This window comes from Equus quagga, chromosome 2, assembly GCF_021613505.1.
Source record: "Equus quagga isolate Etosha38 chromosome 2, UCLA_HA_Equagga_1.0, whole genome shotgun sequence".
In the NCBI taxonomy this organism is placed as follows: domain Eukaryota; kingdom Metazoa; phylum Chordata; class Mammalia; order Perissodactyla; family Equidae; genus Equus; species Equus quagga.
This window is the reverse complement of record NC_060268.1, coordinates 159,055,734-159,079,073: the sequence shown is the minus strand read 5'-3', so window position 1 is coordinate 159,079,073 and position 23,340 is coordinate 159,055,734. Positions and strand designations below refer to the sequence as shown.

At 53.4% G+C, this 23,340-nt stretch overlaps 1 protein-coding gene across 3 annotated transcripts in view; it reads left to right on the top strand.

The window, feature by feature from the left end:
• The window catches only part of ITPRIP (inositol 1,4,5-trisphosphate receptor interacting protein), a 25,538-nt gene extending 9,716 nt beyond the window's left edge, over positions 1–15,822 (top strand). Inside the window, exons 2-4 of one of the 3 annotated variants that reach the window (XM_046653177.1) lie at positions 9,087–9,223; positions 9,715–9,977; positions 11,986–15,822. In XM_046653177.1, the coding sequence (XP_046509133.1) occupies positions 9,949–9,977; positions 11,986–13,657 (1,701 nt within the window). In that variant the 5' untranslated portion in view covers positions 9,087–9,223; positions 9,715–9,948 and the 3' untranslated portion in view covers positions 13,658–15,822. The remainder of the gene's footprint in view (positions 1–9,086; positions 9,224–9,714; positions 9,978–11,985) is intronic. The other 2 variants (XM_046653179.1, XM_046653178.1) reach the window with 2 other exon arrangements.
• Positions 15,823–23,340: the final 7,518 nt, after the last annotated feature.

The window sequence follows — 23,340 nt, the reverse complement described above, 5'->3', positions numbered from 1 at the left end:
GCCCAGGCATGGTGGCAGGTACGCCTGCCCAGCCCAAACCGCAGGCGAGAGGATGGGGAGGGAGAACAGCCTGGGATTTCACTGTGTGGGGGCCAGAATCCCTCTGCGCCAGGATGTGAGTAAGAGGCGGTGGGATGGGGAGGGAGGGGGTGGAAGGACTGGCCTTTCTGTGGCTGGAAAAGCCCTGGGGGCCCATCCCCCCTGCCCAAGAGGCCGGGTTGTCTCTCTGAGCTGGTTTCTCTTTGTTCCCATCCGGGGATCCCAAGGAAGGTGGCTGCTGGGCAGAGCAGTCTGTTTAATCCCATCCAGCCCCAGCACATCTGTGGTGGGGGCATAGCGGAGCAGTGGCTGAGGGAAGGCTCAGTCTCCCCTTTGTTGTCCTTTGTATTTACTTTCTGGTTCCTGCTCCACCCCCTCCAGTCCCCTCCCCCATCAAGCCGGGGTGTTTGCTGCTGTCTGGAGCCTGCTTCCTGCCCCACGGGGAAAGTGTGGCTTGTCCTGAGCATTTGCTGCTCTGCTTGGAGGCAGGGGGTGTGGAGAACACGGAGTCCGGGGAGAGACAGGGAACATGTTTGGGAAGCCCTGGGACGCCTGCGGGCGTCGATGTTCCCTCCATGCAGGTGCTCTTATGGGTGAGCTGGGGCCCATAGGCAGAGGGGAGATTCGGAGAAATGCTAGCCCGAGCCCGAGCCAGCTTCTGAGAGGGTGTGAGGGGAAACACTTAGCACAGTGTTTCTGTTGTTCACACGCACCCTGTGATTTCAGGTCTAGAAACCTGAGGTGGGGATCCGGGTGTCAAGGGAGGCCATTCGGTGCACACTCGCTGTAGGAAATGCATCCTTCCTAAGAATGGAGGGCACTGATGGAGGCCTTCTTTTGGAAACTGGTGTCACCAGCGTGCAGGGCGTGAGCATGCAGCTGGGTCCCCAGGGTCGCAGATGTCCTTAGCACAGTGAGCAGGTGGCCCTGTGTTTGGTCCCTGCCAGGTGCTTTGGGGAATAGCGAGACAAACAAGCCTGCCCTGGCTCTGGAGGGGCTCACACCAAGGAAGGCACTGGGGCAAGACCAGAACTCAGGCAGCCCACTGTGATGAAAGAGCAGGATGGAGTACACCGGGGAGATGACGGAGTCTGGAGCCAAGGGCCTAGCGGGGCATCCAGCTCCTCTGTTCTCTTCCTATTGTGTGGCCTTGAGTGATTGCTCAACCTCTCAGCACGCTGGGCTCCTGCCTGGGAAATGGGGCTCCTGCACAGGTGAGATGGCTAACTCAGGAGAGAGGACAAGCTTTTATTGGGTCCCTGCTCTGGGCACGTCTGTGCAGACACAATCTACACAAGGCACCAGAAGCTTGCCTGCACTCAGAGAGGCCTAATCAATAGGCCCTTTCTCTCCCTTTGTTCTTCTCTCCCTTTCCAGAAAGGATTTGTCTCAGGAGTTGGGGGCGGGGGAAGGATTGCGAAGGCTCTTGGAAGCCATTTCTGAGATGGGCTTGCTGTGAGGACCGTTGGGTAAGGTTTTGGCCGGCAGAGACATGAGGCATGGACATTGCAGGAAATGGTGGGGAAGTATAGGAGGTGTTCAGGGGACAGTCGATAATCTGAAATGGCTGGGGCAGGTCGAAAGGGAACCAAAGGGTCCCCAGAGACTGGTTGGGGCCAGGCTCTGAACATCAGGCTTAAAGCTCAGGCCTGTGTTGCATGGAAAGAGGAGCCCACTGAAGTGGAGAAGGGAGACCTCTGGGGGCAGGAGGCTCCCTGGGTGGCTGGGAATTAGGGAGTGCTCAGAGCTGATTCCAAAGGTCCACGCCAGGCAGGGATGGAGAGCCCCATCAGTCTGGAATCCCAGGCTTTGGTGCAGAGCAAAGGCTGCGGCAGAGATGGCTGGGGAGAAACGGGAACGTCGGTGGGGAGCTGGGTGGGGAGAGGAGGGTGCTGTGTGCTGAGACGGCCTTAGTCTCCCGGGCTGCTGTAACAAAATACCACAAACTCGGTGCCTTAAAACCACAGAAATGTATTCTCTCACAGTTCTGGAGGCCACAGTCCAAAATCAAGGTACCTGCAGGGCCACACTCCCTCCAAATGCTCCACGAGAGCATCCTCCCTTGCCTCTTCCAGCTTCCGGTGGCTCCAGGCCTTCCTGGGCTGTGGCAGCATCTCTCCAACCTCTGCCTCTGTCTTCCATCACCTCCTGCTCTTTGTCTGTTTTTTCCTTTTCCGTCTTTTTATAAGGACACTCTTCGTTGGATTTAAGGTAATCAAGGATGATCTCATCTCAAGATCCTTAATTTAATTACATCTGTAGAGATCTTCCAAATAAAGCCCCATTTACGGGGTCCGACTATTAGCAATGCACTTATCTTTTTGAAGGCCGCCATTCAACCCACTGCAGTGACTGCTGGATTCCAGGTGCCCTGGGGAGAATGGATGAGAGAAAGGGGGATATGGGCCCAGACTCAGGGGAGCCCCCTCCTTTTCTCTGTGACCCACAGGCCTCTTTGTCATCCCTTAGCCTCTGAGACACCAGGCCTCAGTCTGCCTGTCTGTCTGTCACAAGACGCTGTGATTTTCCATGACGCCCTTTGGGTCAGGGCCTCTGCTGTGGGGAAGTGAGGCAGGATGGCTGGACGGAAGGACACCATGTCCTTCCTGGGAGATTGATGGCTTCCCTGCCTTCTCCATCCTTGCTCACCAGGGATGTGCATGAGCTGCTGATGGAGGAGCAGGAACAGGAAGGATGTGGGCCCTCCCACCCGTATCGGCGGAGTCCTTCCTGTGCCTGGGCTGGCCAGCTGCATGACCCCAGTCCAGTCCAAAGGATGAGGTTGGCATCCTGGTGACTTTTTTGGAAACCCCTCCCTCTTCTGAGAGCGGTCCTTGAGGAAACTTAATGCTTTGGTGGGTGTGACCGGTCATCCTCTATGAGTGGCCAGTGTGGCCATGTGTGGCGACAGCAGAGCTCACCTTACTGAAAAGGCTGCTCCCTTACAGTATCTACTTTCCAAGGGCTCATCAATAGGTCTATCTCCACTGGGCATGGGGACGGGGTCCTCTCCTCTCTGCTCTCTCCCTCATTCTGTCCTGCTCCCCAACCCTCACCAGGGCCCAGTCTTGACCCCTGGGTCCTCCTGAGCCCAGGTGCCTGCTCAGGCAGTCTGGGGTCTCCCCTGGGTGAGGGAGGGGCAGTGAGGGTCTGGTTCTCTGGTCCTGGGGACCATGGACCTTCCTCTGTAATACTGAGTGCTCCTTAGTGCATACTCATTAGGCTACAGGCTCCCTTTCTCTTTTCTTCTACTCTTTGGAGAGGCTGTGGGGAAGGCATTTGTGTAAGCCCCTAGCCTGGCACATAGTCAGCCCTCAGAAATGCTGGTCATGATTCTTCTGAGGATGGTTGCTGGGGCCAACTAGGAGACACTGGAATAGAGTCAGGACTGGATGTGGGGAGAAACGTTGAGCTCCGGCCATATTTTAGGGAGTCCTGGATGCAGAGGGACTGAGGGTGCTGGTATTTCTTGGGGGAAGAGTGAGGAGAGTCCTGGGGTCAAGGGTAGCCTGGGGAATGCTTGATGCGGGGTTGGGAGCTGCAGTGGGCAAGAGAGGGGAGACAGGTGGGGGTGCCTACAGACCAGGGCCTGCAGGTTCTGGGTGGCCCACTGAGGTATTTTATTTGGTTCACATGGTTTTTAAAGAATTTTTGAAATAGCAGTTGACGTTGTAAAATTGAGGGATTTTGATAAAATCCAGATTTCTGGCTTCTCTTGGGAACAAAAAAAGATCATGCCATTCATTCTTGGTGAAGAATGTGCGAGGTGGTGGCTTTCTCCTTTAGACGAAGCACGTGTGGCTCCGTTGACCCCATCCCCACCACTCAGCTCTCCAGCACCTGCACCCCGGCTCCTTGACTGTAGGGGCCTGCCCCACCCCACCCAGGCATTTGGTTTTCAACCCCTGCCCTCAGAATGGGGACTGAAAGGAGTTAAGAGAAAGAACCCAGTGGCCATGAGGGTGGCAGGTCAGAGGAAGATGGGCCTGGCTAGAGGCCAAGACAAGATCCTGCCCAGTGGGAAGGGTGGAAGGTGACTGGGGGTGGGGGCTACAAAGACACTGAGGAGAGGAGGCCTGGGAGCCCAGAACCACACCCTCTCTACCCACTTTCTCAATTAGTTTGTGTTAGTCCTCTTCCTTCCTCTTTCCTCACTTCCTTTCTTTGCCTCTCTCTCCCTCTCCTGCCTGGGCCTGAGGCCTACCAGGACCCAGCCCCCACCCCCAGTGCTACTCAGCACCCCTTCCTCCGTCCCTGTTTGGGGTGCAGGTGAAGAGAGACCTCAGCCAGAGATGCCCCATGGTAGCTCTGTGGCCATCTCCTTGCTGGGGTGTGAGCCAGCTCACAAGGCTTTTCTCCTCTCCCCTTGGGGACCCCTTCCTGGAAGGTGGGAGCCAGTCATGTTGAGCAGCAATGCTCAGAGCTGCCCTTACAGAACCATCTGTGCTGAATCTGTCTGTCCGCTGGCCCCAAGTTAGGTGAAGAGGAAGGAGTTGGAGGAGACGTGTCACTCCCACAGCCAGCCGCTCCTCCCAAATGTGCAATAAGTCAACACCCACTGATATGTTGGGTGCCTGCAGTATGCCCAGCCCCGTGCCTGGTGCCCTGGAGGAGGCAGGAGGACATTCAGCTTCTGGGCTTTGCTGGAGCTATAGGTGAGAGGGCAGGGAGTGGTGGGTGAACTGACACAAGCAACGAGCAGGAAGGCCTGACCCATAGGAGTTCAGAGAAGGGGGAAGTAGGCCTGCACCAAAGGGCAGGCTCCCTGGAGGAGGGACCCCTGAGCTGGCCCTGAATGATGGTGCCATTGGGCTGGGCCGGGAAGCTGGTCTTATTCCAGCATGGGGCATGGGTTCTGCTAGAGAGAAGCTTGGAATCGGGGATGAGACAGGCCAGAAGACAGGAGGAGAGCCTCACCAGGGCTTCAGACAGACTGCTCGTGGGGCCCAAACTTCAACACACAGACTCAGGGCCAGACTCGTGCTCTGCATTCAACCTATCATTTCTCACAGTCCTGGTTCTCCAGGGCCTGGGAAGCTTTTGGGGACTGCCAACCTGGATGATTTCCAGGTTGAACCTCCTTGATCTGGTCGCCACTGGCAGTGGTGCCAGGGAGTTGCCACTGGGCAGGGGGTGGTGGCAGGGCTCACTCATTGCCTTATTCCCTGGTGCAGGGGTGGGGGGACAGGCTCAGTCACACACTGCCCAGTGGGAATCTTAGAGGCTACAAGGTGAACCTCCTGACCATCAGTCTCTTCACAAGATAGGGATGTTGCAACTACCTAACTGATGTTCTGAAAGTTAAATGACAAAACACATGCAGAGTACTTAGCTTTAGAAATGTCAGCTGTTAATGAAAACATCATTGCCTTTCACTACTCCTCTCCTGTTTGGGCAGAATCCCTGTGAAGGGCCCCAGGGTGATTCCAGCCCACCTGGACCGCCTCCACCTCCACCCCACCCTCCCAGGCAAACATGTCTTCTCTTTAGGCCTCGGTTTCCTCATCTGTAAAATGGGGCTTAGATTAGTACAACTCTAAATTCTGACTCTCTTAAATTTGTAGCTTTATTTTCTCCAAACAACTGTGCACCTCGTTAGCTGGGACAGTAGAACTCCAGCCCAAGGCCCAGTGCACAGTAGTGGTTCAGCCCAAACTTATCAACACTTTGGTTTCCCTAGGCTCCTTCTTTCTCGGAGGGTCCAGAACCTAAGCTGTGAAAGGGAGCCAAGGAACCACACGGGCCTGGGCTACAAGTGCCCTCACCTGCCATCAACCCGCCTCCTTTATTCCGTTTCATAAGGAAACACATCAGCTGCTCTTTTTCGCTCTGAAGATGGAGCCAGGGCCCAGCTGCTTTTGCTATTGTAATTAGCAGAGCTAATTAGCATCTGGTAGGCTGGGCGTGGGGCAAACCCTTGTCGAGCTCCTTGATCTGGGCTGCAGTGACACTGCGGGAGCCCCACCCTCCGCCTCCCTGGAGGCCCGCCTGGCTTGGGAAGGGGTGCTGCTCAGACTTGAGTGGGCATTAGAAACACATGGAGAGCTTATTAAAACACAGGTGCTGAGCCCCACCCCTGGAATTTCAGATCAGCAGGTCCAGAATTGTACCTGAAAAATTTGCATTTCTAACAAGTGCCCAGGTGCTGCTGGTGCTGCTGAGCTGGGACCACGTTTTGAGAACCACTGTCCCAGGGGAACTCCTGGGCTGCTGAGAAAAGGGTCCTGGAAGCCCCTGTTGCTGAGGCCACAGTCAGCCAGCCCTGGGCGGGGGTAGGTGGGCCATGGGGCAGAAGGGGTGTTGATGAACACGTTGTAGGGCTGGACACTCCTATGTTCCCAGTTTGTTTTAGGAATTCTGTCTGGAAGGAGGGGGCTACAGGGTTACACACCCACACCTCCCCAACAGGTGGGTCTACAGCCAAGGAGGGGAATTGAAGAACAGGAATGAAACCCTCTCTCTGCCTTTTCATAGCCTATTGCTGGTACTCGGTGTATGCCCTCAGCTCCTTCTGTCCTGTGATGGGTCTTCCTGGCTGGCTGCCTCCCTGCGTGAACTGTAGTGGGGTTTTTTTGGTTTTGGGGGTTTTTTTAAATTAAGATTATGATAGTTAACAACCTTGTGAAATTACCGTTGTACATCATTATTAATCATGTTGTAGGTACACCATTTCATCCCTAGTGCCCTCCCCTCACCCCCGCTTTCCCCTGGTAACCACCGATCAGTTCTCTTTGTCTATTTGTTAACTACCACCTATGAGTGGAGTCATACAGAGTTCGTCTTTCTCTGTCTGGTTTATTTCACTCAACATAATACCCTCAAGGTCTATCCGTGTTGTTGTGAATGGGACGACTTTGTCCTTTTTATGGCTGAGTAGTATTCCATTGTATACCATATCTTCCTTATCCAATCATTGGTTGCTGGGCACTTAGGTTGGTTCCATGACTTGGCTATTGTGAATAATGCTGCGATGAACATAGGGGTGCATGGGACTTTTGGAGTTGCTGATTTCAGTGAACTGCAGTGTTTTTATTGAAGATCATGCCGCACTCATCTTTGTGGGCCCTGCAGCCCCCAGCATGCTCCTTGCACCCAGTAGGTGCTCTGTAAATCTAGCATGATGGAAAGGACTTGGGCTCTGCAGGTGGAGACAGACAGAACAGGCTGAATCTCAGCCTGGCTGTGACTTTTCTAGGTGTGTGGCTAGAAAATTACTTTGTCTCTTGGGCTTCAGTGAATCCACCTGTGAAACAGGGAAAACACCCACCACTTAGGAGATTATGGGGTCAGTGTGTCCAGGGCCCAGCACATCCTAGCAAGCCCTTAGTAAATGGAAGTGTGTTGCTCTTGGACAACTCTTAGGGGCATTCGTTGGATTATGGTGTGCTGGGGTCCTGTAGGGCTCCAGGGGACACAGGAGTGAGGGACCCCAGGAAGGGAAAGGCCTTGGATTTCTCCCCCAGGGTCTGGCCAGGCTCAGAGTAAGGGTCTGAGTGAACCATGGGTCCTGGCTGACCACCTGCAGTCCTCTGCCGGGGGCACACAGAGGCCGCCCTCTGCTCCAACCCCTGCTGCCCTGTGACCCTGGATCTTTGCCAGGCTAAATTTAGCCGTGACCTGCAGGGGCCGCCACGCTCTGTGGGCAGGGGCGGGGGGCAGGGGCGGAGAGGAACTCAGCAGGTTTCCGGCTGGCTTCCTGGCAAGCAGACAGAAGCCCTGGGACTGACCCAGGTTTATTTTCAAGTCGAACCCGCCCACCGGGTGTCTCAGACCCCACGACCACATGTGTGGGGCAGCCCCCTAGAGGTGAGAGCCTGGGGCCAAGGTGGAGACAGACATCCTTGAGATTGGGAGAACGGTCGGGGCCCTTTGGGGAGGAGTGTGTGTGTGTGTGTGCACATGTGTCCCTGGTTTTGTGAGAGGTTTCCCGCTCTTTATCCTATCCCCATGGTCTCCAAAAGTCAAAACGCCGAGATTCCACCCCCCACCTCGTTCTTCTGACCCCGAGGCCCCCAGAGCAGTGCTCCCTGTGAGGTGGTTTGAGGAGGGGAAGTAGCAGAGGCTTCTGACTTGGCCCCATCTAGTGGGCACTGAGCAGCCACCGCCCGTTCCCCACCCCTTAGGGTGCCGCAGGCAGAGCCAGCCTGTGCCAAGGTTAACAAGCAAAATGACAGCTGGGATCCCGTCCCATCCCTGGGAGGGAGAGATGGTTTAAGCAAGGGGTGAGTCAGAGGGAACTCCACCTCCGGGAGAATCCAAGGTTTTGAAGGCTTCTCGCCTCTGCTGGGGGGCAGGGTGGAATGAGCGGCGTGCCAAGGGACAGCGGTATCAGGGGAGCATTTTGTGCTTTCAAAGCGCATTTGAGCGTGCGTTCCTCCACACCCCTGGGACTTGGGCAGGGCGGATATGCTTGGCAGGTGAGAAAACAGGTTGATGCAGGGTGAGCAGCTGGTATTGTATGGTGCTTACTCTATGCAGGCACTGTGCTAAACACCTGGGATGGATTATCTTGCTTAACCCAACCTCCCTGTGAAGGAGGGCCTGCTATTAGCTCCACCTCCAGGTAAAGCAACGGAGCCCTAGAGAAGCCATGTGACTTACCCAAGACCACTCAGAAGGAGCAGAGTCGAGGTTCAAACCCAGACCTCTCTGCTTCTGCAGCTCAGGCTCCTTCCACGTTGTCGCCTCATTCCCTCATGTTCCTGTAGAGTCTTGTTTGTAACCCTACTATCCTCAGTGTTATTGTGGGCTGAGTTCCTTGGAGGGGCATCTGCATGGCCCACTCCTGCAGGCAACCCCTGCAGGCAGGTTCATCTGCACATTCCCGTCCCATCACAGCTACCCTTTTATAAGAGAACTTGCTCAGGGGCAAGCATTTTGCTAAGGGCTTTATATGCATTCTCTTGTTCAGGCTTTACAACAGCAAGTGTTAGTATTCCCATTTTATAGACGAAGAGACTGATGTTCTGAGAAGTTGAATGATTTGTCCAAGGTCGCATATCTAGTAAGTGCACATGCCACGTTCTAACCTGGTCTGTCTCTTCCAGAGTCTGTCCTCTTAACACCTTGCACACGGAGTCGATCTTTCTGGTTGGTTCAGAATTTTGAACCTTGCCTGCCCCAGTACGAGGAGGCCTTTCCTGTATAGCCCTTCATTCTCCAGCAAGCACGAGGATGTACACAGGTAGCCCTGTGGATGCTGTTGGGTAGATGGGAGGAGGACTTCCCAGTCCTAGGACTTGGAGATGGCACCACTCCCCAGCTGGTGGCATTCTATCCTAAGTTGGCATGGAAACTGACCTCTGGTGTTAGAAGTTGCCAAGGTGGCTGCCTACAGTACAGGGGCCCTGAAGAGCCTTCAAACCCCCAAATTATCTCCTCCCTGGCTGCTGCCTGATGTTCTACCATTAGTACCCCATGCCTTTATCTTAAAACTGATCCACTTTAATCAGCCAGCCTCACATCACGGTTTGATTAGCGCCACCCTGGCAAAACTTTCCATTGATGATTCTCTAATGTAGAAACCAGGGCTGACCTGTTGCTGCAATTATCTAGCAAGCTGCTCCTTCTCTTGTAGAAGAAAAGCTGGTTACCTACCCCCGTACTTTTTCGTCACCCCACACCCATTCCAGTCTGACTTCCTCCACTTTCCCCTGTCCTCCATTTCCTCCTAAGTGGAAATGCAAAGGCTTCAAATCTTACCTCTGAGGCCTGAATGTGTCTGCCTACTGAATTCTGCTGCTGCCAGACCTCCCTCCCCCTCAGCCCTCATGATTCCTGCTGACACGTCCAGCTGTGTACAGGGTGGAGTCACATCTGAGCAGCAGGCTTTGCACAAGTGTGGCGACTCAGGTCATCTACATCCTGCCGCTTGCCAGGTAGAACCTGCAGAGGTGTCTTTCCCTGGTGATGAATACTTGCTCCTTGGCACCATTAGGGTAAGAGCCAGAACAGTGGTTTTCAGGGTGCAAATTCAAGGTCAGGGAACGGGGCTCAGGCAAAAGGCAGAGGGTCCCATCAGTGGATGTTGGCGTGTACCGGGAGCGGGGTGGGTGGTGGGTGGAAGGAGCCCTCTGTGTTCTTGGTGGTCCGACAACAACCTCCGTTGGCCATTTGCTCTCCAGGCTGAGGTTCCAGGCAGGAAGGGGGCAGGGCAAGTGTGGAAAAGGCCCCTTGTTAATTCCCAAGGTTTGTGCTTGGGAGAGGAGAGGGTATAAGGTCAGGCTTACACTATAAGACAGTGCATCCCAGACTTTAATGTGGATGGTATTAAAATGCAGATTCTGGTTCAGTAGGTCTGGGTGGCGCCAAGATTCTGCATTTCTAACAAGCTCTCAGGAGATGTTGCAGCTACACAGTTTGAGTAGCAAGGATGGCAAGGGGTGCGCCCTTCCCCAAAAGTCACTTGAGGCCTAAATACCCATTTATCCTGGAGGAATGAAGTGTCTCCTTTCATAATCAAGTTGGATTTAAAGTTCAGGTGCCTCAGGAGAGGAAAACCACTGACTCAGTCACTCTTTGTGTCTTCAGGGTTGTCCTGGGGAAAGACCCAGGAGAAGGCCAGGAGTTCAGGGTCTGCATCTGGGGTGGGATCTTCCAGATCAGGAGAGATTTACAGTAGGGGAAGATAAAGGCTCAAAACTGCTTCAAAAACAGTTGCTGTTTAATGAATCTATGCTCTGCACCATTCCCTGTGCTGTGTGTGCTTCCAGCAAGACGATGCCCCCGTGGGAACTATGGTTTTCTTCTTGTTCAATAAGGAAACTGGGGCTCAGAGAGGTCAGTTAACATGCCCAAGGTCACACAACTAATCAGCGACAAGGCTGGCTTTGGGACCCAGTCCTCTTGTTCTTAGCCGCCAGCTTCTACTGCAGGGAGGAAAGACACCTTTACCAGAAGGCACTGGGGGAGAAAAGCATGTCTTATTCAGGACAATTTTGGTTTCAGGTGATAGAAAAACAACTCAGGGGCCAGCCCCGTGGCTTAGTGGTTGAGTTCACATGCTCCGCTTCGGTGGCCCAGGGTTCGCCGTTTCAGATCCTGAGTGTGGACCTATGCACCACTCGTCAAGCCATGCTGTGGCAGGCGTCCCACATAGAAGAACTAAAATGACCTACAACTAGGATATACAACTATGTACTGGGGCTTTGGGGAGAAAAAAACAGAAAAAAGAGGAAGCGTGGCAACAGATATTAACTCAGGGCCAAGCTTCCTCTAAAAACAGAAGTAAGCTCTATTAACTCTTTAAAAAAAAGAAAGAAAGAAAAACAACTCAAACTGATTTAAACAAAAAGGGGAATTTATCGATTTATATGCTGAAAGAGCCCAGAGGTTATGGCTTCAAGCATAGCTGGACCCAGAAGATCTGCTCTCCTCTACTTTGGCATCTTTCTCAGGCCAACGCCCCTCTGAGGTAGCTCGAGAGCCACCAGCAGGTGTAATTCTGTTCCCAGCAACTCTAGGCCACAGAGTCTTTCTCTCCAGTGGTCCCAACAAATCATACCTCTGTCTCCCATTGGCCCAAATGGGGTCATATGCTCATTCCTGAACCCATCACTGTGTTGGGGTGAGGAAGGCATGGAATAGTCTTGGGCCTGGGTTATATGCTCACCCCTGGAGCTGGGGGTGGGTTTATCCCCAGCAAAGCCATAAGGGCTGGGAGTAGAAAAGGGTTGGTTCCAGGGAAAGTGGGATACTACTACCAGAAAGAGGACCCGCCTGGGCAGGCAGAACCAGAGGTCCACCGACAGTGGCTTGTTCAGCCAGGATTGCTGGTGTGGGACTTCGGGGTTCTTGTTGCAAGGCTAGACTGAAGCACATGAGGAGACTGTGGTTGGGTCGGAGAAGAAACTATAAGACGTTGACCAGCTCCATAGGGCAGAGGTTGGTGGGAGGGTCCAGGGAAGAAGCTTGGTGTGACCTTTGTCTCTCTCTCTCTTTTCCCAGGAAAGCTCCAGCCATGGCACTGGGGCTCTTCCGGGTGTGTCTGGTGGTGGTGACTGCCATCATCAACCACCCACTGCTGTTCCCTCGGGAGAACGCCACAGTCCCCGAGAATGAGGAGGAGATCATCCGCAAGATGCAGGCGCACCAGGAGAAGCTACAGCTGGAGCAGCTGCGCCTGGAGGAGGAGGTGGCGCGACTGGCGGCCGAGAAGGAGGCCCTGGAGCCCGTGGCGGAGGAAGGCCAGCAGCAGAACGAGAGCCGCGTGGCCTGGGACCTGTGGAGCACCCTCTGCATGATCCTTTTCCTGGTGATCGAGGTGTGGCGGCAGGACCACCAGGACGGGCCCTCACCCGAGTGCCTGGGTGGGGACGAGGACGAGCTGCCTGGCCTGCAGGGTGCCCCACTCCGGGGCCTCACCCTGCCCAACAAGGCCACGCTCGACCACTTCTATGAGCGCTGCATCCGGGGGGCCACGGCTGATGCAGCCCGCACCCGGGAGTTCGTGGAAGGCTTCGTGGATGACTTGCTGGAAGCCCTGAGGAGCCTCTGCAACCGGGACACAGACATGGAGGTGGAAGACTTCATTGGCGTGGACAGCATGTATGAGAACTGGCAGGTGGACAAGCCACTGCTGTGCAACCTCTTTGTACCCTTCATGCCCCCAGAGCCCTTCCACTTCCACCCAGAGCTCTGGTGCTCCAGCCGCTCGGTGCCCTTGGATCGCCAGGGCTACGGCCAGATCAAGGTGGTCCGGGCCGACGAGGATACACGGGGCTGTATCTGCGGCAAGACCAAGCTCGGGGAAGACATGCTGTGTCTCCTTCATGGCAAGAACAACTTGGTGCAGCCTGGCAGGGAGGTGAAAGACCCACTGTGTGCCAGAGATTCCCCATACCTGGACACGATGCAGGTCATGAAGTGGTTCCAGATGGCCCTCACCAGAGCCTGGCACCGCATCGCCCACAAGTACGAGTTCGACCTGGCCTTTGGCCAGCTGGAAACCCCAGGGTCCCTCAAGATCAAGTTCCGCTCAGGGAAGTTCATGCCCTTTAACCTGATCCCTGTGATCCAGTGTGACGACTCGGACCTGTACTTCGTCTCCTACCTTCCCCGGGAGCCCTCCGGGGGGACCCCGGCGTCCAGCACTGACTGGCTCCTGTCCTTCGCTGTCTACGAGCGACACTTCCTCAGGATGACCTCAAAGGCGCTGCCCGAGGGTGCCTGCCACCTCAGCTGCTTGCAGATCGCCTCCTTCCTGCTCTCCAAGCAGAGCCGTCTCACCGGCCCCAGCGGGCTTGGCAACTACCACCTGAAGACCGCCCTGCTGCACCTCCTGCTCGCCCGGCGAGCCGCCGACTGGAAGGCTGGGCAGCTGGATGCTCGTCTGCAGGAGCTGCTCTGCTTCCTGGAAAAGAGCCTGCTCGAGAAGAAGCTCCATCACTTCTTCATCGGCAACCGCAAGGTGCCCGAGGCCATGGGCCTGCCTGAGGCCGTGCGCAGGGCCGAGCCCCTCAACCTCTTCCGGCCCTTCGTCCTGCAGCGCCGTCTCTACCGGAAGACAGTGGACTCCTTCTATGAGATGCTCAAGAATGCCCCGGCGCTCATTAATGAGTACTCCGTACACATCCCCTCAGACCATGCCAGCCTGCCCCAAAAAGCTGTCATCTTGTAGACCATCAGGGACCTTGAGGGCCAGAATGCAGGGCAGCCCCTGTGTCCATGGCCCTGGGGGCACCTGCAAGCCCTGTCCTGGGAAAGTGGCGGGCCTTGTCGGGAGCTCGGCTCAGCCTGTGGGGAAGCCAGGCCCTGTGGTGCAGAGGAGACAATTCCAAGCCAGAAGCTGGTTTGCTTTCAGGCCATTGGGCCTGTGGGTGACGTGACTGTCTGGGTTTGGGGACTGATCCTTTGCAGTTTACTGTTGGATCACCGCGAATGGCCAAGATGATGACAGAACACTTCATGGACACTGAGTTAGAGACAATGCAAACATCGATTTGGGTGTAATTCTTGTTACATCCCAGGTCCCATCTTTACTTGAATGTCAACAGAGGATCTACAGGAATGCTGGCAGAAACCCGTGTTAAGACGCTGCACCCTGATTTCCAGTAACCCTTGGCCCCAAGCATCTGCAACCAAAGCACTAATGGGTTCAGATATGGGAATTTGCAACCTTCCATCCACAGCCTGCACAATAGGGATCCCACAGTGGCTGCAGGTTTTTATATTACTTGGAGACAAGACCTACTAGAGATTCAAGGCCCCAGGTGGCTAATGTCTCTGTTGCACAGAAGTGGGTACTTGGTGGCAGAGAGAAGTTTCAGCTGGCTGCCTTTTCAGCTATACATCTCACTCAGGGTGCACCCCCTTCTCCCAACCTCTTCCCCCAGCACGCTGTGTTCTGAGCCCCCTGGGTGCCACATACCATGCCGGGTACAAGCTTAGCAGCCCCTCACCCCTCTTTATTCTCTCCACGGCTGGTGTCTCTGACCATCCATATGGTGGGGGAGGGCAGACGCTGCAGGGGCAAGCTGCTGGAGAGGAGCGGGGTGACTGGGGTGAAGGACAGAGCCTGGTGGCCAGGGTGCTGGCGTCTGGTTTGCAGCGTGGCCTCTGATGCCCAGTTACAGAGAAAGCTGCAGAGCTGAGAGGTGAGGGATGCCATAGCCCTGAGTTTTCCTCAGGGTCCCAGTCCTAGAGCAGGGCATACCTTTAAGCAGGAGCTGCCGTGGAAACCCAGCCCCATCTGCAGGCCCCAAGACCCCCTCGGCTGTTCATGCCAGTGGGACTCCCTCACTGCACAGAACCCCCCTTTCTGGATGGGCCTTTGCTGGCCGCACAGATGACCAAGACCCGAAGAGCCCAAAAGAGGCTCCGCTGGCTGGGAATAGACAGGGACAGCACTGCAGGCACAGCCTCCAGGCCTCTGAGAGGCCACCTTGGCACTGCTGGGGCTGCAGTCCCTGGGCAGGCGCCAGAGCCTGTGGTTGGAGCTGGCCTCAGTCTCCAGGCCTGGTTCAGGAGGGTTGGGGAGCCGCTCCTCCTCCACTGTGGCTTCACTGGCCCTTAGGGAGTTCCTCTCGGCACTGCCTCAGGAAGCCTTGCAGAGGGCCAAGGAGGCGGCGAGAGCAAGCGTACCGGCACTGCCACCTGGCTCTCCCCCCAGGGGTTGAGCTGGCCATGCCTCTCAGACAGCGTACCTGGTTCCACGGGGTGTCAGGCTCACCACGGACTGAAGAAAAGATCCTGTCCCTACCCCAGGAGTGCTCTCACCTAACCTCAGTGTAAGATGGACAGTTTGCCCGGCAGGGTGAATTCATGGGAGCCTCAGCTGTGACTGGGCACTGAAGCCTGTAGGAAGCTTCCCATGTGAGCTGGAGTTAGACCGAGCAGTGCCCGGGTCTGCGCTTCCCCAGGCCCACAGAGGCCACCGGGCACCCCGGGAACCATCCCGCCCATGTGGTCTCCAACAAGAGCCCCGAGCCCCACATTCTGTTGGGATTCATTTCCAGAGTCGAAGTGAACTTCCTTATTTATTATCTCTGTGCCTTTCCTTTCCCCTCTTCCTCCTTATTCTCGTTGTGCTTGGAAGAGACCCCAGCAACCAAGAACCAGCCTCAGAAGCCAAGACCAAGCCTGAACCCCCCTCGGCTTCCCCGTTGCTTCCGGGAGAAAGTTCACGGGAAAAATACCTTCTGGCCTCTTGTTTGTTCAGAGATGACAGAGCTCAGCGGGGAGATGGGGATCCTTTTATGCACCAGAGCTGCTGCTGAAGCAGAAAGCAGCAGGGCTCCTGGTGTTTCTGGCTGCCTTATTTATATTAAATTCTTGCAAGGAGTAGAAACTGGTTACAGTGTTTGTTTTTACCATCAGGAAATCTGTGAGGTTCCCAGGCAGAGCTGGGGAGGGGGTGGATTTCCTGTTGATGAGCGGAAGCTTTCACTCCCTTTTTATTCTTATGCTTTCAGGAAACTTTGAAAAATAACAAAATAGAGCATTTCTAGCCCATCTTTGAGGCAGCCCGCAGAGTTCCAGAAGGGGCCTTGAAAGCCAGCTGTAGGGTGGATTCCAGCACAGGACCCTGTTTCACAGGGCTGCTGTGTGCAAAGAAATGTGGGAGCTGGAAGTAACATGAAGCTTTTGGTTTTCAAGGAAAGAGATTGTCTTGTAAGTGGAAGAGTTCTAGTTCTTTGGGAAACTTTGGCCTTTCCACTAAGGAGCATCCAGCCCTCTTTCTCCAAAGAATCTCTTTTCTTTCCAAAGGATGCTTGACTTAACCCAGCATCTGCTCACTTGCTGTGCAGAACGCTCCAGAGTTACATTTTGCTGTGCCTCTTGACAAGTCGAAATGAGTAGGGCTGGCCTGAGGCCAAGAGGTTGGTTAGGTTGGAGCCCCAACCCCTCCCTCTGCCTTTCTGAAGCACAGCCCCGGTGAACTGGGACCAGCACTTTGGCTCATAATCAAGGGTGTCGTCAGAATCACCTAGAGAGCCAGGTCAAATGTTCTGACCCCACCTTGAACCCTTGTGGCACTCAGGTAAGGCTCTTGATAAAGCTCCCTCAAGTGACCAATGCAACCCCTAGTTGAGGATGGCTCTCATTTCCTTTCCAAATGGAAAGTTAACGAAAACCCAAGTGGACTTCTTTCCCACAGAGCTATTGGAAAATAGACCTGGGGGATGCCAATGAGCCTGCTTGGGATCTATGATCCAAGTGGCATCAGCCACACCCCCTGAGTGCACCCACCGTCACACGAGTGATAGAAGCAGAGAGGAGCAGAAGCTGGTGAGCACTTCTTTCTAGCAGGTCATTAATAGTCCACAAGCATTTATGAGGAGCCTGAAATACATGAGGCATTGTGAAAGAGAAATGAATAGGACCAAGCCTGTGCCCTGGGAGGGACAGAGTAAGGTGACCTCCCAACTACTCACCTGTGAAAAGCACCACAGGAAACGTGGAAACTCACTGCTGGTGGGTTCAAAGGAGAAGCCCAGCTAGGACCTGCTTCTCCAGGTGTGGCCCTGCACTACACCTATGGGATCGCCCGGGTGTGGGTTTCTGGGCCACAACGCAGACTTCAGAATCTCTAGGAGTCAGGCACAGGAATCAGCATTTTGCCAAGTTCCCCGGGTGATTGACAATCCAAGAACCGCTGATACCTGGGAGGATTAGGGAAGGCTCATGGTAGGGTGCTGCCTGAGAGAGCTTCTGAAAGATGGGTAAGACTGATGGGGAAAGGCATTCCAGCCAGAACCATGGAGTCAGTAGGAATGCATAATAGATGTAGGCAACATTTAAGGAGCATCTACTGTGTGCCAGGCACCCTTCTATGTGCATTTACGTATATTTATTTATCTAATTCCCATGTCAACCCTATGATGTAGGTACCATTATCATCCTCCCTATTTTCCAGATAAGGAAACTGAGGCACAGAAGAGTTAAGTGACTTGTCAAAGGTCACACAGTGGTAAGTAGCAAAGCCAGGATTTGACCCCAGGCAGTGCTGGTATATATACTGAGAAATCGTAGCAAATGAGTTTGAAAATGTCAAGTGGGGCTGACCATGGAAAAGCCTTGAACACTAAGCTAAGGTAAATGTGGACGGCATACAATAAGCAGCGGTGAGCCACTGGCAATTTTTGAGTGAGACAGTTAACTCGATCTGCCCACTAGGAAGTCCTGAACCATGTGATGAGCGCTCTGTTAGGTGCTGCTGGGTTTTATAGCTGGCTTCCGGAGCGGCGTTGGTGGCAACAATCAGTGAAGGTCTGCAAGTCCTAACATAAGTTGTTCCGAAGGCTGTGATTCAGAACATTCTCATGCTCCGTCCGGTCTCCACCTCATGGGATAGAGCTGGAAGGTTGTTTGGTTTGGCCAGCGGACGGCGGGCAGACAGAGCCAAGAACCACACAGCGAAGGAAGCGTGTGCCTTCAGCTCGCCTCATCCCCTCCCCCTTCACCCTCTGCCTTGCCGCCCCCCCACCACCCTGGAGGGGCACCTTTTAGAGTTAACTTTTCTCATTGCCATCCAAAGATAGCTTGTTTTTCTAACTAGTTTTTTTTTAAAAAAATAGAAACAACATAGTCATGATAAAAGAATTCAACCCCTGACAGAAAAATTAACAGATAAAAGCTCCCACTCCTGACTTCTCAGTCCATTCCCCAGCGATACCAAGATGAAGTTTCTTGTGTATCCTTCCAAATTTTCCATGTATGTATCACATGTATGGATGCCCCCTTTTTCTTCTTTACATAAATTGCATCATACCATCTAACTTTTCTTGGGTATCTTTTTTGAACATTTGGCTCTACCTTGCTCTTTAAAATAGCTGCTGACTCTCTCCCCATGTGGATGAGTGAACCCTCATTTACCCAGCCTCCCTACTGAGGAACGCTTCAGTGGCTCCACTTTTTTTGCTCTTAGACACAACACTGCAGCGAGCGCTCTGTGCATAAAGCCTGTTTGAGGGGATCTTTCCTCTCCTGGTAATCGCTGTATTCTCTACTCACCAACATGCTGTCTGTGGATTTATCACCAAGCATCTTACCATAAAAAAACTGTTGCCTGGGATCTATTCAATCATCATGACTCCAGAGTGAGGAAAAGGCATTTGCAACCAAGTACTGAGCAATACAGCTTGTGTTCCAGCTTGGGCCAGGACTAAGTGGGGAATAGAACTATACAAGGCCTCTGTCCCCAAGGAACTGAGTCTACTAGGAAGACAAGACCAATGGTTGCAAAATGAGCCCGAGAACAGTGCAGTGAAAGGTGGTGAGTGATTGAAAGTGAAGTCAAGGAGTGGCTCTGAGGCCTGCCTGGGCATGGGGGGAATGTGAGAACTTCCAAATCAGCTTTGGGTTTGAGCTGTAACCGTGTTAGCTGATACATGGGAAACTGTGAGGAGCCTCCCCAAAGAAAAGCCAATCTACACGATTGTCGTTCTCTCCCCAAATGCTTGTGTTCCATTCATCTGAGCCCAGGGCTGGTTTATTTCTCCTGCACAATGTGGGGCCCCTCCTTTATAGGCCAAAGTCACATTTTTTTATCCCTCTGATCTTCCTCTACAGCCCCACAAAGAAACCAGAAAATGAAACTGTCAACAACAAATTATCTCCCAGCAAGATGGGAGCACATAAACCTCAGAGATAGTCAAAGACATTCTTCTTTTCTTGCTGGGAAAAGTTAGGTCTTAAAAGTACAAGGTGAGATTTACAGGACTGGAGTGGGGTAGGGAGCGGGGAAGAATTTGATTCTATGTGTTTCTTTAAAACCCACTGACCAGTAATATTTTGGGTTTTTCTTAGGGTAACTTGATTTAAAATAGAAATAGAAAGCAAAGACCCACTTCCTGCCACTTCTCATAAGCTGCCCTTGGGCCTTTCTTCCCAATAGGCCAGAGAAGACTCGCACAGCCCCCACGGCCTCATTGCTCACCTATTCCTGGAGAGTGGAGTGAGCTGTGTTAGACCAAAAGTCTCTTGGGAGAGTGGTTGAACACCCAAAGACAGACAGTGGCCTTGGGTCTATACCAAAGGGCATGGCTAGTGCTGAATCAGCCCCCCAGGAGTCAAACCAGCAAGTCGGCTGCAAGATCTCCCAGCCAAGGAAAATGAGTCAGCCCATACATTCCCCATGCCCCAGGAATCAGGGCCAACGAGACGACAGCGGAAGCCTTAAGTAGAGCAAGATTCAGGGCCAAGGAGGTTGGTGGCGTTCAGCCGTCTGGATATTCACAGCTTTGTCTGGAAGGATTCCTAAGAAGCCCTCTCCACACAAGTGTTTCCTCCTTGCAGCATTTTACAGGCCGCCCAGGCCAGAAACTACTGAAGCTCCACCCCTCCAGAACAAGACAAGGCTTCAAGCAGCACGGTTGCTCAGCCTGAATGTTTAATGCTGGAGAGAGAGACCAGGGACGGTGGACCCCTGCCCGTCCTCCACGTGCCCACTCAAAATGGAGGCCCACCTGTGAGTCCTGCCCACTAGACACCCAGACTTCTCCCGTGACAAAGGCGTGTGAAGACCAATGAGACCGAGATTCCAGACACAGAGTAAAGAGCACATGGGCTAAGAGCTTGGGCTCTGTGTTCAAATCCCAGCTGTGCCATGTCCTAGCTCAGCAAGTCTCATAATTTCTGTGAGCCTTCGCTTCGCCTCCATTTCTTCTCCTGTAAAATGGGAATAATACTGTCCACCTCATAGAGCCATTGAGAAGACTGAGGAGAAAGGGCACATGTGAAGCACTCAGCTCAGGGCCTGACGAATAGTAAACTCGACGACAACGAGAACGGCAGCGGTTATTACCTTGCTCTTAGGAGGGCTCCCTACAGCCAATTTCCTACTTCCTGGTTCCCCTACTGGTGACGAGGCTGTCCCTCAAGTCCCTCCTCCGGCCACACTCCTCACTCCTGGGTCTGTCTTCCCTGGGGGCTCCCTTGGCACACAGCGTGGGACCTACAGGAACTGTTTCCTCCACACCTTCCTCAGGGCCAGGTGCATGCTCAGGAAGCGTCTGTGGGCCTGAGCAAAGCGGGCCTGGGGCACTGGCCCCAGTTCTAGGGAACAAGGAGGGGTCTCTTGTCTTGGACCCTCTGACCCCTCTGCTCTCCTAGTCCCTTTGCAGGCGAACAGCCAAAGCCCAGACCAGCAGTTGCCATAGCAACAACAGAGCCAGAGAGAGGGTACCAGGCAGGGCATCCCTGTTTCTGGGGAGATCCAGTTGCCTCATCTGGACAGCAAAGTGGGAGACAGCTGTGATAGCTGCTTTGAGATGAACTCTCTGGAAGGGATCCAGGTTTCTATGTCTTCCATACATCCTTCCTTCCGTCATTCATCCAGTCACATATCCAGGTATTTGCTCATTCACAAAACACTTAGTGAGTGGCTGTCACTACCATATGGCAGGCACTGTGCCAGGTGCTAAGAAAACAAAGTTCAAGTGAGACCCTATTCCTGCCTCGAGAGAGCCCCCAGTCTCAAGGGGAAAGCAGAAGAGGGAGGCAGGGGAGGGCAGAGGTGGTACCGGCGATGGGGAGCAGAGGAGTGCAGAGGTTAGGAGTGCAGCCTCTGCCGTGGGCTGCCAGCATTCAAAGTCCGGCTCTGTCCTTTACTGGCTGTGTGACATCTGGGCAAGTCATTTCACCTCTAAGCCTCAGTTTACCCTTCTGTAAAGTGGGAGCAATTAGTACTTACCTCATAAGGTTGTGAGGTGTAACTAGTATATGTAACTAGTACCTGACATATAGTAAGCACTCAGTAAACAGGTTAACTATTGTTCTGACCCTACCCCAGGGTTCCCTCCTCTATACCTGAAGCCCAGATTTTAAGTGAGGGTTTCTTGCAGGGCTTCCTCAGCAGAGCCCCGGCTAACCCCTCCCTTGGCTTCCAGGTTAAGCAGCCCCTGCCACCACTGCACCTGGGACATCTGAATGTCGCCCGCCCCACCCCCTGCTGTTTTCAGATTATCAGGACAGTGTCGCAGATAAAGTCTCCAAAGGGGACCTTTCTCTTCAGCAAATGAGAGCCTATGACCATTTATTCTAAAATGGAATTTTAAAAATACCTCCTGCCCTTATCATTTATACAGTTCCTCGTTATTCATTCTTGTACCTTCCTCCTACAGCAGAAAAGCACAGAAGCATGCAAACACACACACACACACACACACACACACATCCTTTGAGAGATTTTCTAAACCCCTGAGCATAACCTGAATATTCCACAGCTGTGGAAGCATAAACCAATCCAGATTTAGCAAAGGCTGCTCTTGCTAAGAGATGTCCATCCCCCTCACTTCCCAGCCCCCCAGTTCTGTGATGCTGGGAAAGGGGCTGCCCCTGCTCAGGCTCCCCTGGGTGGGCAGCACAGTCAGAGCCTGCCCCAGCTGCTTGGTCCTCCTCCGCTGGACAGGCCTGCATAGGGCTCTTTCCTGCTTGCTACTAGCCAGGGAGCTGACTGTTGCTCTTGAACCAGGCCCTCTGGAGTGAGGCCATATGCTACTGACCAAGTGGGCTGGGGACCCTTGCTACCTGCGAGGGGATTCTTGGTCATGGTAGATCCTTAGGAGGAAATGACAGGGCAGAGTACTCCACAGTTCCTGTCTGGAGCACATGTGTAATCATCCTTCCAGGAGCAGAATGGTCCTGGGGCACGTTTGCGTTCCATGCAGCATCCAAGCTGCCCAGTAACTGGGCAGACCTGTGGGCATTTTAAATCCTTCACACTTTAACCATCGAAGGGAGACAACGCACCCCAAGAGGGCAAATAAAGGAGATTCTGAGTGCTCCTTCATAACATGGGAGAGGGTATTTATTTTACTATCATCAACAACATGGCAAGATTTCAGGATGCACAGCACTAAACTAGACTTGGGGTGCGAGGCGTGGGGAGGGAGGAGGAAGAAAAGTCCCAGCTTCCAAGAGCTCACGGGTCATTTGAGACTAAACCCACACACGTGAAACCACCAGAAAACAACTCCAAACCACGAATCAAGCTGTGTGTGATGTAGGACATCTTGTTCCACAAGGTGATGGGAGAATGAACACAGAGTTCAAGTCAGATCATTTGCAGAAGCCTCCTCATATAACAGGGTTGCCTGCCATTCTCTGAGCACTTCCCCAGCAGGTGCTAAGCCCTTACATGGATGATCCCATCATTCTTCAACAACCCTATGAAATAGGTGCTTAGTGATCCGATTTCACAGATAAGAAACTGAGGCTCAGAGAGGTTAAGCAACTTGCCCACAGAATTTAGTGGTGGCAGAGCTAGGATTTGAACTTGGTGCATCTGACCACACAGCCCCGTTCTTAATCACTGTGGTGCACAAAGAAGAATTTTGATCTGAACTTGGCAAGAGAAAAAGTTAGTGGGAAAAAACCCAGGAGGCTGCTCTGAGTAAGATTAGAGAGTGGAGGAAGCAGCATTAGCAAAGGGCCAAGAACTCTGACAAGCCAGATATGAGCAAAATGTTTGAAGAGACCAATTGTCCAGCCTTCCAGGGACTCACAGATGAAGATGAATGGGAAATGGGTCTCCTGGGAGGGCACAGTGTTCAGGCACAGGGGGGTAGCGAAGGTGGGGGAGGCTGGAGGCTAATCAATGAGAACCCCCTTGGGCTGGGTATTTGGTTATTTGTGAAGACTTTAGATAAGAAACAGAACCAGGCCAACAGGAACCACGATGGAGTCAAGCTTGGTTCTCAGAGCAGCACAGTTCCCCCTCCATCAAGGCCATTGACTTTGAAAAATGAACCGTGGACCAGGTGGGACATGAAGCTGAAAAATCAAGGGAAAGACCCCACCACCTCCTCAACTCCAACTGCCATCAAAGCTCCAAAGAGCAATGTGGAGGCAGACATAGGC